Below are 17,800 nucleotides of genomic sequence, written 5' to 3'. Positions count from 1 at the left end.
CTGCCCAGGCCGGGTGACCATGGGGTCTCAGTTCCCCTTCACTGTTGGACAGGGAGCCATGAGCCTCTCTGCAAATGGGCTCTAATGCTCAATATTTTCTGAATGGAAGTATGGAGTTCCTCGAAATGGCTCAGAGACAGAGCGATGAAGAATTATTCCACCTTACCCAAACACTGGCTGCACAGTCTTCAGTGTGTGTGTGGTTCTTTCTACAGCACAGCCTGTCCACTTCTGCCCTGCTCAACACCGAGCAGTGTCAGTGTTGGGACAATTGGTAGCTGAAAATGTCTCTCGAAGTACACATCATTTGAATTGGGTCTGTGGGTGCTGCTGACAGTTTCCTGAATTTGATGCTGATCAGTGAGAAAAAATGCAAGATTGTGATCTGGGGTTCCTGCGCTGTCAGAACATGCTCATGAATCTTCTGCGAGAGCTTGAAAATCTGAAGCTTGGGCTTTGTGAACGGCACTGTCCTGTTTCTCCATGACACTTATGTGGTGTGTGTGTGTGCGTATGTGTGTGCGTGCGCGCATATCAGCCCATGTATGTGTGTCTTCTGGTGTGTGTCCACCTGTTTGTGTACATGTTCACCTGCATGTGTGTGCTCAACAGCATGTGTACGTGTCTGCCCACGTGTATGTGTGTCTGTTCGTGAAATTGTGTTCGTATATGTGCATGCTTGCCATGCATGCGTGTCCCTGCTCACATGTGTGTGCCCACCTGTGTGTGTACCTGCCTGCTTGTGTGTGCCCACCTAATATGTGCCCACCTGTGTGCCCAGCTGCGTGTGCCTGCTGTATGTGTGTCCACCTGCGTGCCTGCCTGTGTATGCCCACCTGTGTGGTTTCCTGCCTGTGTGTGTGCCTGCCTGTGTGTGCTTGCCTGTGTGTGTGCCTGCCTGTGTATGCCCACCTGTGTGTTTTCCTGCCTGTGTGTGTGCCTGCCTGTGTGTGCTTGCCTGTGTGTGTGCCTGCCTATGTGTGTGCCCGCCTGTGTGTGTGCCAGCCTGTGTGTCCCCGCCTGTGTGTGCCTGCCTGTGTGTGTGCCCGCCTGTGTGTATGCCTGCCTGTGTGTGCCCGCCTGTGTGCCTGCTTGTGTGTGTGCCTGCCTGTGTGTGTGCCCGCTTGTGTGTATGCCCGCCTGTGTGTGTGCCCACCTGTGTGTGTGCCTCCCTGTGTGTGCCCGCCTGTGTTTGCCTGCCTGTGTGTGCCTGCCTATGTGTGCCCGCCTGTGTTTGCCTGCCTGTGTGTACCTGCCTGTGTATATATGCCTGTGTGTGTGCCCACCTGCCTGTGTGTGTTTGCCTGTTGTGTCCCTTTCTGCATGTGCGTGTTGCCGCCCGCATGTAGGTGTGTGCCTGTGTGGTCCCTGCCCATGTGTGTGCTGTGGCCCAGACACAGAGCTCTGCAGCTTCTCATTGCTGGGCTTACGCGCTCTCCTTGTCCCCACAGACAACTCCTACCTGGACAAAGAGGAGCACGGCTCATCCTCGGAGAGTGAGGACGAGGCGCTGGGCAAGTACCATGAGGCCGTGTCCAGGACCCACAGTGCCAGGCTCCCCGCGGCTGAGGCGAGAGCGCAGAGCTCGTTGTGGGAGACCCGGCAGAAGTACAGCCCTCTCGCCGCTGAGCACGACGGCTACGGCAGTGAGGCGTCCCTGGACGGAGGTGAGCTGGCTGGCTCTGAGGACACGGTGTGCCCTGGCTCGTATCTTCCTCTCCAGCCCCAGCCCACACCCGCATTCAAACACAACACTGCCCAGTGATGTGTGTCTGCAGATGGGGGGGGATGACGAGCAGCCCGAGGAGGGCAGTGGTGGGGACGTGCAGCTGGAGGGGTGGCAGGATGAGGCGTAGGTCTTGGCTTTGGCAGCGGAGCCTGCGGGCAGGTGCTGTGTTCACGCCTCTCGCCAGCCTCAGGGTGTGCTCAGTGCCGACAGCTGCCTTCCCTCCGATATGCCCCTCCCCCCAGGGGGCTCTGGAGCAGGAGTGACGTCTGAGCCACTGTGGGATTCAGCGGCAGAGATGCAGCGTTGGACTGTGCAGCCTGGGGTGTCGGTCGGGCCGGGGGCCTCTGACTTGCGTGGACATCTGTCCCGGCCTTTCCGGGTTCACACGGTGCCTTTCTCCCCACGTTGTCGGCTCTGCTCTAAGATATGACATGGGTCTCAATGTTAAAATGATCTGAAAATTCCCTTAACTTGGGGCTCTACTCCACAAGCTGTCCAAAATGGGTCTGGAAATCAGGACAGAAAACTCTGAGCTCGTACCAGCTGGTTCTTGGAGGGTTTTCGGGATACTCCAGAAAGGGGAACCTCCTGGAGAGAGAGGGAGTCTGGCACAGCGTGGCCCTGGGCTCCTGCTCTGCGTCCCTCTGGGTGGCAGCTCGCCCTGCACTGACCGGGCTTGGGTTGCTACTCCTCTCTGTGTCAGAGGGGATACGGGATGGGCCGAGCCAAGAAGTGGGGCATCACCAGCCTAGGAGCTCCCACAGTGCAGCCAAGCCTGCTCCCTGGTGGAGCCTTTGTCTCTGCCAGGAGACAGAAAAGTATGCCCAGCTTTTTCAAGAGCCTCATCGCTAGGGAGGTTAGTGGCCCCGAGGCCTGTCAGCTGCTCAGCACCCCAGATTGTGCTCACACCCACATTAATTTTACTCTGTTTTGCTGTCCCTGGACACAAACACACTGCATCTAAGCATTTCCTCGTGCTTGCCAGTGATGTTGGACCAAACTCACAAGCGCCCCCAAAAAGTCACGGCCGGGGCTCCCACGTGTCTGGTGAGGCACGGAAATGATGAGCAAGGACTCTGCTGGCAGAAGAGACATTCCCTCCTGAGCTGTACCCTTCACGGGCCCTGGATCAAGTTTTTGGTGAATATTTATAATTTGTGTAGACTGAGCCCTGGTTATGCTTTAAAATTTTTTTTTTCAGATAGCAGAAACTCACTGAGAGGAGAGTGCTGAGGGGGGAGAGTCAAATCTTGTGGCAGGACTTGACCCACACAGTCCCTAAAACTCGTCGGAATCTGATAGACTCGAGTGTTTGGAGACATGGAGGGTATTTCTAGACATGATGCTTGTTACTGAAACCCACTAATTGTGGGGATTTTATTTGAGAAGTAGAAATAAAACCCACTTTGCGAATATTAAAGCTATCATCTGGATTTCGGTGCAGGGGTAGTTTTCAGGTCAGCTCAGTCCTGAGGATCAGTGCTGTCGTCCGCCTGCTCTCCGGCTGGGGGGAGCAGCACGCGTTGTCGTTGTGAGCTGAACTTTGCTGTCTGAATCTAGTTCAGCATTATCTTTCACTGCTTGGAATTAATTTTCTGAGACTTAGAATGGACAGTCCTACTGCCAGTGCCACGGAACGGCATGAGCAAGGGCTCCGGGGCCCATGCCGTCCTTCCTTACTTATTCTTTCGATTATTTATTTTTTCCTCTCCCAGCGGCATACAGTTCTATGTGGCCCAGTATTTTGGGCATTCCATTGCAGAAAGTATCAATTTGTCACATAAAGAGAAAAATTAGGTCTACTTTATTCATGTTCAAGTCACACCCTGATATCTTTAGAGGCAGATTTTACCTCAAATCTCCTGGTCTGCGGATATTGATTGAATTATGCATGGCTGTCTGCTGAGTGGTTACATTAGCCTGCTGGATAGATCCCGTAAACATGCTCTGAATTTTAAGTGCATGACAGTGTACCAGTGGAAGGTAAAAATAGAACTAATAACCAAGTGCGTCTTTGGAGACTTGGCTCTAACAGTGCAGAACTGCTCAGGGCCAGTATGTGCGGATCATCGCCTGCCAGTGGAGGGACTCGTGCTTTAGACAGGAAGATGCGGCACCTGAGATGCATGGGCAGACTCCCGCCTCCCCTGCTGAACTCGGGCAGGAACGCCGTGGCCACCGTGGACGATCATGTCCCTCTGCGTTTGCTGGCTGAAATCTAAGAAAATTCTAGGCATAAATAGGCGGGAGGCCCTCTGTTGCTGGTTCCAGAGCAGCCGCTGACCCGGCACTCTGAAGCCCGAGGCAGCACTAGGCCCCGGAGCCCTTGCTCATGCCGTTCTGTGGCACTGGCAGTAGGACTGTCCATTCTGAGTTCTTTCTCTACCCACAACACCCGTTTTGTTTTTTGTATTTTTGGCTTTTTGGCTTTTGGGTCACACCTGGCGGTGCTTAGGAGTTATTCCTGGCTCTGAGCTCAGGAATCACTCTGGGTGGTGCTCAGGGAACCATATGGGATGCCAGGGGTCGAAGCCAGGCTGGCATATGACAGCCTACACCCTACCCACTGTACTACTGCTCTGGCCCTGCCTTTGACATCGATTTTATTTTACATTTCTAAATACAGATGTCCTCTAATTGTGAAAATAATCTGAATTGCATTTTGTGTGGGTTTGTCTTTGGACCACACCCAGCAGTGTTCTGGGGTTACTCTGGCTCTGTGCTTAGGAATCACTCCTGGTGGTGCTCAGAGGGCCATATGGGATGCTGGGGATCGAACCCAGGTTGGCCGTCCCCTCTGTACATGGCCCCTGCCCACGTGTTTCAAACATTTTCTGACTTGTTTGTTGAACGCTTATATCACACAGCTGTGGATGTATGTCTCTGTGGACTTGCTCGGCTCTTGGTAAATTTGGGCCCTTTGTTTTTTTCCATGGGCTGGAGCGATAGCACAGCGGTAGGGCATTTGCCTTGCGCACGGCCCGGCCTGGCTGAGCCAGGTTCGATTCCTCTGCCCCTCTCGGAGACCCAGGCAAGCTACCGAGAGTATCTCGCCTGCACGGCAAAGCCTGGCAAGCTCCCCGTGATGTATTTGTTATGCCGAACACAGTAACAAGTGTCACAATGGAGACGTTACTGGACCCACTCGAGCAAATCGATGAACAACGGGAGGACAGTGACAGTGACAATTTTTTTCCATACCCAGCAGTGCTCAGGGCTTAATTCCTGGCTCTGTACACAGGGGTCACTTTTGCTGGTACTCAGGGGCTGCATGTGTGTCAGCTGTGTGCAAAGGATGTGCCCTGCCAGCTGTTCTCTCTCCCATGGGCTATTTGGATGGCAGCATTGAACTAGAAGCCTCCTTCCTTCCCTCTGAAGTGGGCTACGCCACATTGCTTTCTCTGGTGGCTTTTTATTACAGACAGATGTGTTTTGGGGGCTTTTTTTCCCCTCTATCTTTGCCCGATAATGGGCTGTAATATCACCATGTCACAGTCCTCCTGTCCCTAAGACATGACTCCTCCAGGCGAGCATTGTGGCCCTTCTTTATGTCCAGTGTGGGATTTGGGGCCCCCAAGCAGCTCTCAGGGCCCCCAGAGCACCTCCTGAAAATGTTCGGTCAACCTGCAGGAAGGTGCAGAGCTGGAGCTGGGGACGTGCAGGCCATCCCCACAGAGCCAGGATCGCACTTGGGGTCTCGGGCGTGCACCCGCCCTTTATGCTCCCCTCTGCCCCTCCCAGTCTCCCCTGAGCCCTGAGTCTGGTTGCCCGCAGAGGCTGTCCTGTGCCACTGCTATGACCCACCTTCTCTCCTCCTGGTCTGCGTTTAGGGCTGGAGGCTCACCCGTGCCATCTCTGCACTTCCTGGGGACTTGGCATCGGCTGGCACATGCCCTCCTGCGCACCGCAGCCCTCCCTGGCTCTCTGCTGCTCCTAGCCGGGACACACACCCAGGCCCCCCAAATTCCCAAACTGTGGACACACACCCAGACCCCCAGACCGTGGACACACACCCAGACCCTCAGACTGAGGACACACACCCAGACCCCCAGACCCCCAAACCATGGGTACACCCAGAACCCCCAGACCATAGACACACACCCAGAAACCCAGACCCCCAAACCATGGGCACACCCAGACCCCCAGACCACGGACACACACCCAGACACCCAGACTGTGGACACACACCCAGACCCCCAGACTGTGGACACACACCTAGAAACCCAGACCCCCAAACCATGGGCACACCCAGACCCCCAGACCACGGACACACACCCAGACACCCAGACCATGGACACACACCCAAAACCCCAGACCCCCAAACCATGGGCATACCCAGACCCCCCAGACCATGACACACCCCCAGACCCCCAGACCATGGATGCACACCCAGACACCCAGACCGTGGACACACACCCAGAACCCCAGACCCCCAAACCATGGGCACACCCAGAACCCCCAGACCGTAGATACACATCCAGACCCCCAGAACATTGACCCACACCCAGATCCCCAGACCATGGACACACACCCAGATCCCCAGACCGTGGACACACACCCAGACCCCCAGACCGAGGACACACACCCAGACCCCCAGACCGTGGACACACACCCAGAACCCCAGACCCCCAAATCATGGACACACCCAGACCCCCCAGACCACAGACACACACCCAGACCCCCAGACTGTGGACACACACCGAAACCCCCAGACCACGGACACACACCCAGACCCCCAGACTGTGGACACACACCCAGATCCCCAGACCATGGACACACACCTCAACCCCCAGACCGAGGACACAAACCCAGACCCCCAGACACCCAGACCATGGATACACACCCAGACCCCCCAGATCGTGGACACACACCCAGAACCCCAGACCCCCCAAACCATAGGCACACCCAGACCCGCCAGACCGTGGCCACTCCCAGACACCCCCAGGCCGTGGACACCCAGACTGTGTGTGAGACCTCCCGAGTTACGGACACACACCTAGACCGCCCTTTCCATTATCTCTGTCCTCTCCTCATCCAGGCCTGGTGCTTTCTTGCAAGGCTGCTGGAGCTGGTAGAGTGTAGCACCAGCACGACGAGGCTGATGCGGATGTGGCGCCAGCCGTTTTGAGGGAGAAGTGTGGTGGCCGTCGGCTGCGTGTCCGGGGCTGTGTTTTGCACCTGGGGTGGGTGCAGGGAGCTGGGGGAGGCCAGAGGGCTCGTGCCAGTTCAGGCTGTTAGTCCTTCCAGACCGCTTTTAACTGCTCAGGCCTGGGCAGCTGTGAGGGGCACTCTCTCCTGCCCCTCCCGGCCCCCAAGGAGATCTGAGTGTGTGGCTGTGCAGGGTCAGCTCTGGCCCTGGGAGACAGTGGTGAGAATGTCTGCCCAGCATCATGGGGGCTCAGCTGAGCCAATTGAGGCACATTGGACCCCCCTGCACCGGTATAACGGACTGCCCCCACCTCCCCTGGTCCTGTCTGCACTGGACAGCGACCCCCAGTCTCAGTATGTGGGGAGGTGCTCTCCAAGGGGTTGGGCCTCCACAGGTGGGACACAGTCTGCAGGTGGCTGGGCTCTTCCATGCCAGCCCCTCCCGAGCTCTCCTCAGGGGCTCTTTTCCCAGGGTCGCCTGTGCGGCCCCATCTGTTCTGGCCAGAGGCCAGAGACCGACTCCAGTGTTTACTGGGGACATGGCCATCCACGTTTCACCTGATGCTCGGGGTGAACCCTATGCCACGGGACAGCAGGGGCCGTGGTCTGTGCTCGCACTCTGTGCTCTGCCTTCGAAAGCAACATTCTGTGTCTGTCCCCATGCCATATTAGTTTTAAAACACAAGCCACCTGATAAGAAGGCAGTGGATTCCCTTTCCCTGGGGGTGAGCAGGTTTGGGCCGCTCCTGACTGTGGTCAGGGGTCACTCCTGGTGGTGCTCGGGGTGATGCAGGCCGCCGGAAGTGGCGGCAGCAGGTCTCTGTTCCTTCATGGTTCCTGATTCTTCAATATTTCCAGGAATGAAAATATTGAATAATAAAGATCCTCAGACTCAGAGTTGGAAAGTAGAAAAGTTAATTGGAGAGAAAAGGAAAGAAGCTCCCCAAGTGGGTGTTAAGTGGCCACAGCCTGAGCTCAGCTGCTGCCTGAGACACACAGAGACAGGACAGAGATTTCACGGTTTTGTTCACACACCAAAACACAGATACAAGGGACTCAGCACCGAGGACACTCAAATAAGGGACTCAGCACTGAGGGTTTTCAAGCAGGGACCACTCCCTGGGCTTGGAATCCCAGCTGCCCGTAGGGGAGGGTTTTGAACCCTGTGCCCTCCTGCCCCTGTGCCTGGGTGCATGCCTTGATGTCTGGTCTGGGTGCCCCCTGCCAGGTGCATTGTCATGGCCTTAAGCAAGCCAGCAAAGGTACAGCAGCGAAACAGAACAGTTAACACAGTTTGTTACATTTACTTGAATCATCCTTATTATCTGTGGTCAGATGCTGGGCATGTCTCTGGGGTTTGGCATGTTTTTCTTTTTCTTTTTTCTTTAAAAGATGTCCAACTTCATCCTTTAGTCATCAATCCAGCCCACAGTGGTGTGTTTTATTTATTTATTCATTTATTTTGCTTTTCAGGTCACACCCAGTGATGCTCAGGGGTTATTCCTGGCTCTGCACTCAGGAATCACTCCTGGCAGTGCTTGGGGGACCATATGGGTCTCACTTACCCTGGAGTCCCGGGTCGGGGCTCTCCCTGGGTCCTGGGTCTGGGCTCCCCCTGGGTCCCGGGTCTGGGCTCTCCCTGGGTCCTGCGTCCGGGCTCCCCCTGGGTCCTGGGTCTGGGCTCTCCCTGGGTCCTGGGTCCGGGCTCCCCCTGGGTCCTGGGTCTGGGCTCTCCCTGGGTCCTGGGTCCGGGCTCCCCCTGGGTCCTGGGTCTGGGCTCTCCCTGGGTCCTGGGTCCGGGCTCCCCCTGGGTCCTGGGTCTGGACTCTCCCTGGGTCCCGGGTCTGGGCTCCCCCTGGGTCCTGGGTCTGGGTTCTCCCTGGGTCCTGTGTCTGAGCTCCCCCTGGGTCCCAGGTCGGGGCTCTCCCTGGGTCCTGGGTCTGGGCTCTCCCTGGGTCCCGGGTCTGGGCTCTCCCTGGAGTCCTGGGTGGGCTCTCCCTGGAGTCCCGGGTCTGGGCTCCCCCTGGGTCCTGGGTCTGGGCTCTCCCTGGGTCCTGGGTCCGGGCTCCCCCTGGGTCCTGGGGCTGGGCTCTCTCTGGGTCCTGGGTCTGAGCTCCCCCTGGGTCCTGGGTCTGGGCTCTCCCTGGGTCCCGGGTCTGGGCTCTCCCTGGGTCCCCGGGTCTGGGCTCCCCCTGGGTGCCCGGTCTGGGCTGTCCCTGGGGTCCAGGGTCTTACTCCCCCTGGGTCCCTGGGTCTGGACTCTCCCTGGGGTCCTGGGTCTCGCTTCCCCTGGGGTCCCGGATCTGGGGTCTCCCTGGGGTCGTGGGTCTGAGCTCCCCCTGAGTCCCGGGTCTGGGCTCTCCCTGGGGTCCCAGGTCTGGGCTTTTCCTGGGTACCCGGGTCTGAGCTCCCCCTGGGTCATGGGTCTGGGCTCTCCCTGGGGTCCCCAGGTCTCACTCTTTCTGGGGCCCTGGGCCTCGGCTCCCCGAGATAGCAGTGCTGTTGATAGGGTGTGCCCAGCTGCCCCTTCTCTTCCTGGCACTACCCACCTTTCTGGCACTGTGAGGTCTGCCCAGATCCCTTCCTAGGGAAGAGCACGAGTCACAGGAGCTGGCGGGTGGCAGGCACTGAGCCGTGCCTGCTGCCTGGAGGCCTCATCTCCGTCGGGCAGGGCTCATGTTTTGATGAGATGCAGGCGCAGTTTTACAGTTTCGGGTGGAGAGAGAATGCGTGTCACAGTATCCATGGCAACTCCTGAGCTACTTGGAGCTGAGATAGATAGAGGGAACCAGTGATGGGCCTCATTATAAGGGCAAAGTACATAAAGGTACAGGCAGAGGCTTTTAATTAGACTCCAAAAATAGCTCACGCTGGAGGGGATGGAGGGAGGTATCAGTTTTATTTTTTTGCCAGACAGCACTTGGAATTCGAGGATTGTCTTTCCTTGGACAAAAGTGAGGGCGAGGCCTCCCAGGAGTCTCCCCCTCATCACGAGGAAGCGGGAACTGCACGCCTCGGCTCCGTGTGGAGTGTGCTGCTTCTCATTCGGCTTTGTCCCTCCCAAGTCGCCCTCTCAGACAGTGCCCTCTGTCTCCCATCTGTAGATCGGACGTACCAGATGCACAGTCTTCCTGTCTACATGCAAGCAGGAGTGAGTCCAGGCTTTTTAGATTTTAAAATGCAAATCTTATCATCTTATCATCTCGTTTTTACTTTGGAGAACCCGGCAGGCTGCCGAGAGTATCCTGCCTGCACGGCAGTCTGGCAAACTTCCAGTGTCGTACTCAGTATGCCAAACAACAGTAACAATGATAGGTCTCATTCTCCTAGCCCTGAAAGAGCATTGGATACGGCTCTTTTAAAATCTCAGGTCTAGGAAGAAGGAGACGTTACTGGTGCCTCCTCGAGGCAATCAACCAACAACAGGATGATCGTGATCGTGAAAATGCAAATAAGACAGTAGCCCAAAATTCTTTTTGTTCAGGTATATTAAATTTTCCAGTCGTTTGGGGAAACATATTAAGTTTGAATGAACTAAAACAGGATTCAGGGAAAGTATACTAGAATAATTGGGTATTTTCTGTTTGAGAATTATGAGGGATAAAAAATTAATAACTCTTTTAAGAAAAAATTCTTCAAAGATTTTCTTTTGAATTGCAATCTGCAAAGAATAATCTTGTATTGCATTGCAATTCAACACATTATTTCTTCCTGTTGCTATAGAAACTAATTCTGGTGCAGCTGTGATTGCTAATCAAAATTCTAACATTATACAACCTTTTTTTCCCCCTTAGCATTTCATTTTATTTTTAGTTACAAAATAATAAATTCAGATGGTGGGTTCATAACAATGGTCAAAACATTAATGGAAAGATTTTTTTTTTTCAAATGGGGAGCCCTTCCCTGTGAAAATAAAAAAGTCCTCCCACTGTACGTTTCAATATGAATAACAAGAAAACAAAGCCTTTTGCAGATTTACAAAGGTCTGTAATTGCTGTATTACATCAACATTCTGAAGCACTTACTGCTTCATAGTCCCCCATTCGCAACAATTTCAACCATTTACTTTTGAAGTGTCTGGTTACTGGGTGTTTTGAAAGAATAAATGAAAGAATTCTGATGTTTAGAATGTCAGAAGTCTCTGAATCCAAAATAGGAATGAGGCTGCATCATTGTTTCATCCCTCCAGAACTGAGGTCTGTCCCAGCTTCCGCTGTGAGTAAAAGCTACTTAGTTGCACTCCTTGTCCCTCCGCCTCTGCCTGCCGGGCCCCCTCCCCTGCCCTGCTCTGGGCTGCTACCTCCCGGTGCAAAGCTTTGTGTATTTTTCCAGCCAGGACTGAATTATGTTTTTTTGTCTTTCTAAGAACAAATGGTAAAAGAATGGTTCCTTTCCATTTTATAAAACAAATGCAAAAATTCCTCACGAAATTATTCATAGCACAGAATGTAATATATAAACTGAACAGGGCTGTACAGACACTAAAATTAAATCATGGTGCATGTCATAGTATCAGCCAAGGTATATTTTTGTGTATATAGTACTTAGGAGATTTTGTTTTCTGAAGTGGTACATCAGATGAGGCAAATGCTGGAATTTACTTTCAGATTATTGGTTGATTCAAATTAAAACTCAGGGATGTGAATCAAAGGTATTTTCTTTTATATGAATAAAAGGCTGCACTCTGGAAATGGAGCAAATGCTGCTTCAAATGTAATTGTGCTGATCTTCTACTTCCATCTATCGATGAATATGTTCTAGGTACAATGAAGCACTCAGATCATGTGAAATGTCAGAGACTTGAGTGTAGCAGTGGGTACCAAGGTTTGCCTGGGCTGGCACCAGCCTCTGCTGCCATGTGTCGAGGTGGCGGGGACATTAGAGGCGTCAAGGCAGAGGATGCTTTAGCTTGCTTTTCCCTTTGTTTGTTTTTACCTTCCTGGCCCTGTTGAGAGGCAGCCTGTGCCCCAGCCTGGGCCCCTACCTTTGGGCCATCTCCCCGCTTTTAACCTTTTTGTATCAATTTTTCTGATTTGTGTTTTGTACTTAGTTGAATCTTGAATGACAGTTTTGCATCAGGTATCCTGGTTGAACCCGGGTAAAGGCCAGAGGTGCTGGGGGCTGATCCTCACCCTGGTCTCTCCTGAGGGGATGGAAGGTCACAGGTTCCTGCAGAGCTGAAAGCAGACTTGGAAATTTGGTTTCTTTTTCTTGGAAACATGCAGTAAGGATCAAAGATCCCACAGCACCCAAAAGGAGAGAGAGAACAAAAGGGAATGCCCTGCCAGAGGCAGGGTGGGATGGGGGGATGGGGGTGGGAGGGATACTGGGATCAGTGATGGTGGAGAATGGGCACTGGTGGAGGGTGGGTACTCAATCATTGCATAACTGAAACCCAAGCACAAAAATTTGTAAGTCTACAACTGTACCTCATGGTGTTTCATTAAATAAAAATTAAAAAAACAAAAACAAAAACAAAGGTCCCTGGGTCTCATTCCCAGACCCTTTCTGACTCCCGGCAGGCAGGCTCACTGTGTGAGGGCACCTGAAGCGGCAGCTGGAGCGAGGTGGGGGCTGGGGAAGAGCCCTGCCTTGCCTCAGCCCTCACAGTGTGGAGCAGGCAGACAGGTTCCAGGGGCCGCCTGCATCCGCCAGGCCCCACCTGGGCCTCTGGCAAGCTGCTGTTGAGACTCTCACCTGCTGGCTCAGCCCAGCCCTGTTCCATCAGAGGCCTGCCATGTTTGCACTCGTAGTCGGGATCTTCTCTGCACCCTGGCACCCAGTCCCTTCGGCCTTCACCCCCTTTCTGTCCAGAGGTGCCAGTCCACACTTGCCTGGTCAGTCCCTTCCGGTCTCTGGGCAATGTGGGTGTCAGGCCCGGAGCTCCACTCTTCTGCGTGTCCTGCTGTGGCGAGTGCATTTCTTTGTGCGGTCTGCTGCTTGCTTCAGGTTTCATTTGTATTTTGATGTGTTTGTAGGTTTCTTTCAGCCATTGCAGTGGCTTCTCTGTCTACATTTATGAACGAAATATATGAATCCCCTGTTGGAGACTGGTTTTCTTCTTCCAAAGTCAGGCCTGTGGGAAATGAATCTGTAAATCTGTGCCGAGGGGCTGGAGCAATAGCACAGCGGGTAGGGCGTTTGCCTTGCACGTGATCGACCTGGGTTTGATTCCCAGCATCCTTTATGGTCCTCTGAGCACTGTTAGGGGTAATATCTGAGTGCAGAGCCAGGAGTAACCCCTATGCATTGCCAGGTGTGACCCAAAAAGAAAAAAAATCTGTGCTGAGTCTTTTATTGGATTAGATGCTATGGGATGTTTGATCAAAACAAGCTGCAGGGCTGGGGTGTGGCTGGGGTACAGCTGGACTGTGGTTATGCTGGGACTGGGTGTGATTGGGTGTGAGTACCTGTGACTGGGTGTGACTGGTGTGACTGGGTGTGACTGCCTGTGACTGGCTGTAACTGGGTGTGATTGGGTGTGAGTACCTGTGACTGGGTGTGATTGGGTGTGACTGGGTGTGACTGCCTGTGACTGGCTGTGACTGAGTGTGACTACCTGTGACTGAGTGTGACTGGCTGTGACTGGGTGTGACTGCCTGTGACTGGCTGTGACTGGATGTGACTGGCTGTGACTGGCTGTGACTGAGTGTGAGTGGGTGTGACTGCCTGTGAGTGGGTGTGACTGGGTGTGACTGCCTGTGACTGCTGTGACTGGGTGTGACTGCCTGTGACTGGCTGTGACTGGGTGTGACTGCCTGTGACTGGGTGTGACTGCCTGTGACTGGGTGTGACTGCCTGTGACTGGCTGTGATGTGACTGGCTGTGACTGAGTGTGAGTGGGTGTGACTGCCTGTGACTGGGTGTGAGTGGGTGTGACTGCCTGTGACTGGCTGTGACTGGATGTGACTGGCTGTGACTGGCTGTGACTGAGTGTGAGTGGGTGTGACTGCCTGTGAGTGGGTGTGACTGCCTGTGAGTGGGTGTGACTGCCTGTGACTGCCTGTGACTGGCTGTGAGTGGGTGTCACTGGGTGTGACTGCCTGTGACTGGGTGTGACTGCCTGTGACTGGCTGTGACTGGGTGTGACTGGCTGTGACTGGGTGTGAGTGGGTGTGACTGCCTGTGACTGGGTGTGACTGCCTGTGACTGGGTGTGACTGGGTGTGACTGCCTGTGACTGGGTGTGACTGGCTGTGACTGTGAGTGGGTGTGACTGCCTGTGACTGGGTGTGAGTGGGTGTGACTGCCTGTGACTGGCTGTGACTGGATGTGACTGGCTGTGACTGAGTGTGAGTGGGTGTGACTGCCTGTGAGTGGGTGTGACTGCCTGTGAGTGGGTGTGACTGCCTGTGACTGCCTGTGACTGGCTGTGAGTGGGTGTCACTGGGTGTGACTGCCTGTGACTGGGTGTGACTGCCTGTGACTGGCTGTGACTGGGTGTGACTGCCTGTGACTGGATGTGACTGTCTGTGACTGGGTGTGAGTGGGTGTGACTGCCTGTGACTGGGTGTGACTGCCTGTGACTGGATGTGACTGGGTGTGACTGCCTGTGACTGAATGTGACTGGGTGTCACTGGGTGTGACTGGGTGTGACTGGCTGTGACTGGGTGTGATTGGGTGTGACTGGGTGTGACTGCCTGTGACTGGCTGTGACTGGATGTGACTGAATGTGACTGGCTGTGACTGGGTGTGAGTGGGTGTGACTGCCTGTGACTGGGTGTGACTGCCTGTGACTGGGTGTGACTGCCTGTGACTGGGTGTGACTGGGTGTGACTGCCTGTGACTGGGTGTGATTGGGTGTGACTGGGTGTGACTGGGTGTGACTGGCTGTGACTGGGTGTGATTGGGTGTGACTGGGTGTGACTGCCTGTGACTGGCTGTGACTGAGTGTGACTACCTGTGACTGAGTGTGACTGGGTGTGACTGCCTGTGACTGCCTGTGACTGGCTGTGACTGGATGTGACTGGCTGTGACTGGCTGTGACTGAGTGTGAGTGGGTGTGACTGCCTGTGAGTGGGTGTGACTGGGTGTGACTGCCTGTGACTGGGTGTGACTGGCTGTGACTGGGTGTGACTGCCTGTGACTGGGTGTGACTGCCTGTGACTGGCTGTGACTGGATGTGACTGGCTGTGACTGAGTGTGAGTGGGTGTGACTGCCTGTGACTGGCTGTGACTGGCTGTGACTGGGTGTGATTGGGTGTGACTGGGTGTGACTGCCTGTGACTGGCTGTGACTGGATGTGACTGGCTGTGACTGGCTGTGACTGAGTGTGAGTGGGTATGACTGCCTGTGAGTGGGTGTGACTGCCTGTGACTGCCTGTGACTGGCTGTGAGTGGGTGTCACTGGGTGTGATTGGGTGTGACTGGGTGTGACTGCCTGTGACTGGCTGTGAGTGGGTGTCACTGGGTGTGACTGCCTGTGACTGGATGTGATTGGGTGTGACTGGGTGTGACTGCCTGTGACTGGGTGTGATTGGGTGTGACTGGGTGTGACTGCCTGTGACTAGCTGTGGCAGGCTGTGGCTGGGCTGTGGCTGGTTGTGACTGGGCTGAGGCTGGGTGTGGCTGGCCGAGGCTGGCAGGGACTGGACTGGGACTGCGGTTGGTCGGCCCTGACTAGGTGTGCCTGGGCTGTGACTTGTGCCTGTGTGTGTGGCTCCAGGTTTGACCCTTGGCAGAATGTATCATGCCTGAGGGAATGAGTCAGCCAGGAAGCTCCTGTTTTGGAAAGGCAGAGACCAGCCAACCCTGGCACAGCCGCCATGAGGGGCTGTCACGGAGCCCTTTCTGGGGCCTTCTTAGGGGGGAGTTTGCGGTTGTGGGCAGGGATCAGGCCGCTTCGACCCCTCCTTACCCTCCTGCCGAGCAGGGATGCCCCAAGGTCTGGCTTACAGGGAGCTGCCCCTGTCTGGGTCACTGCAGGAGAAGCTGCTGTGGATCGGGTGGGATGTGCACGGCTCCCTGCTTTGGGAGAAAGACATGGTGGCGTGGACAGGAAGGCCCCATCAGCCCTGAGCCCTGGGACTCGGAGGCTCGTGGTTTGGGATCCTGGGGCATAGAACAGAGCTGGCAGTGCCCCCCCACCCCCCCACCGCAGGGTCTCGGTCCCCAGGGAAGTGAGTGAATTTTCAGTAAATGGTGCACATTGTGTGGGCTTGCACTGGCCCAAATGGGGCGGTGAACCTGGTGCTCGGCCTGCGGGAAGGAGCCGAGTGGTGACCCAGCCGTGCCTCTGCCCCGTCCGAATCCCTGAGCTGCAGGGTGGGGGCTGTATTTGTTCTTGGACTCGCGTCACCGCGGGCGGGGGCAGGTGCGGGAAGAGAACAGGTCTGCCTTGGCACTGGGACCTGCTCACCTCCTGTCCTACCACCAGGACACCACATCCAGAGGATGAGGAACAGCCCCCCGCTGGACGAGTTGCAGCCACCGCCCTACCACGACGACAGTGGCTCCCCCCACCTCTCCTGCACCCCGTCAGAGATGGGGGACGGCAAGTGCGAGCTCTCACACTGCTGCAGCAGCCCCCGGTGCTCCTGCACCAAGTGCCCCAGTGAGGGCAGCCCCGGGCCCGAGGCTGGCGGCTTCCGCGGCAAAGGCTACGACGAGGACGTGCCGAGCGACAGCACTGCCGTGCTCAACCCCGAGGTGAGGGGGCGCGGCAGGCCGGGGCGGGGGCTCTCTGAAGCCCAGGGCTCACAGCCACTCCAGACTCAGGAGGGGAAGATGCTGCAGCCAGACCTGGGCAGCCAGCCCAGTCCCCCTCGTCCCACGTGTGCCGGTGCTCCTGCTCTCTCCAGCCTTGGTACAGGGGGTCCGTGGCTGCTTCCATGAGTCTGGAAGCGAGACCTAACACTTTCCTGAGACCTGTGCGGGATCACTCATTTCTCATTCCAAGGGCCGTGAAGACAGTGCAGCAGAGAAAGCACCAGCCTTGCACACGGTCAACCCGAGTTCAACCCCTGGCTCCAGAAATAGCAGTCTCCAAGCACAGAGCAGGAGTGACCCCAGAGCACAGGCCCTGGATTGATCCCCGGGCACAGAGTTGGGAGTGAGCCCTGAGCATAGACGGGGGAGTGAGCTCTGAGCAGAGCTGGGGGTGATTCCTGAGCACCACCGGGCGTGGCCCGAAAAACAATGAAAAAAACCCTGTATCCACTTCTCAAAGCTTCATGGGGTAAATGACACATTCTGAGCTTTGCTGTTCACCGAGACGTGGGTGGCACACAGGCCCTGGGCGGGGCTCAGGTGCGCTGGCCGAGCGTGGACCAAGAGCGCTGACTGGCTGCTGCCAGTCCCTGTCCTGGAGGTTCCTGGTGGTGGGGACCTCGCTGGCCCCCTCCTCTCTGGGAGGTGCAGCAGGTGTACTCACAGGTGTTCGGCCTCACGGCAGTTAGACCGAGGCTGTCTCCTCTTTTCCTCAGGACATGTCAGGCCACGGGTCTCCCTCTCAGCTCCCCAAGCCCTTCGATCCCGAGCCAGAAGCCAAGTATGGCACGCTCGACGTGACTTTCGACTATGACTCCCAGGAGCAGAAGCTTCTGGTGACTGTGACAGCCGTGACGGACATCCCCACGTACAGCAGGACAGGCGGCAACTCGTGGCAGGTCCACCTGGTCCTCCTGCCCATCAAGAAGCAGCGGGCCAAGACCAGCGTCCAGCGGGGCCCATGCCCAGTGTTCACGGAGACGTTCCGCTTCAACCATGTGGAGTCAGAGCTGATTGGGAACTATGCGGTAAGATTCCGGCTCTACGGTGTCCACCGCATGAAGAAGGAGAAGATCGTGGGTGAGAAGATCTTTTACTTGACCAAGTTGAATCTCCAGGGAAAGGTGTCGCTGCCAGTGATCCTAGAGCCTTCCTGCGAGCATTCTGTGAGTATCTGCTCATGCGTGTCAGCCGTGGACACGTCCACGGCTCTTCC

At 55.6% G+C, this 17,800-nt stretch overlaps 1 protein-coding gene across 2 annotated transcripts in view; it reads left to right on the top strand.

The window, feature by feature from the left end:
- Positions 1–17,800, top strand: part of SYT14 (synaptotagmin 14) — a 44,670-nt gene that overhangs the window by 19,146 nt on the left and 7,724 nt on the right. For both annotated transcript variants that reach the window (XM_056124529.1, XM_056124521.1), the window contains exons 4-6: positions 1,452–1,667; positions 16,253–16,524; positions 17,301–17,750. In XM_056124529.1, coding sequence (XP_055980504.1) covers positions 1,452–1,667; positions 16,253–16,524; positions 17,301–17,750 — 938 coding nt within the window. The remainder of the gene's footprint in view (positions 1–1,451; positions 1,668–16,252; positions 16,525–17,300; positions 17,751–17,800) is intronic.

Source organism: Sorex fumeus, unplaced genomic scaffold (genome assembly GCF_029834395.1).
Source record: "Sorex fumeus unplaced genomic scaffold, SorFum_2.1 ptg000006l, whole genome shotgun sequence".
Classification (NCBI taxonomy): Eukaryota; Metazoa; Chordata; class Mammalia; order Eulipotyphla; family Soricidae; genus Sorex; species Sorex fumeus.
This window is presented reverse-complemented; position numbering and strand designations above follow the sequence as displayed.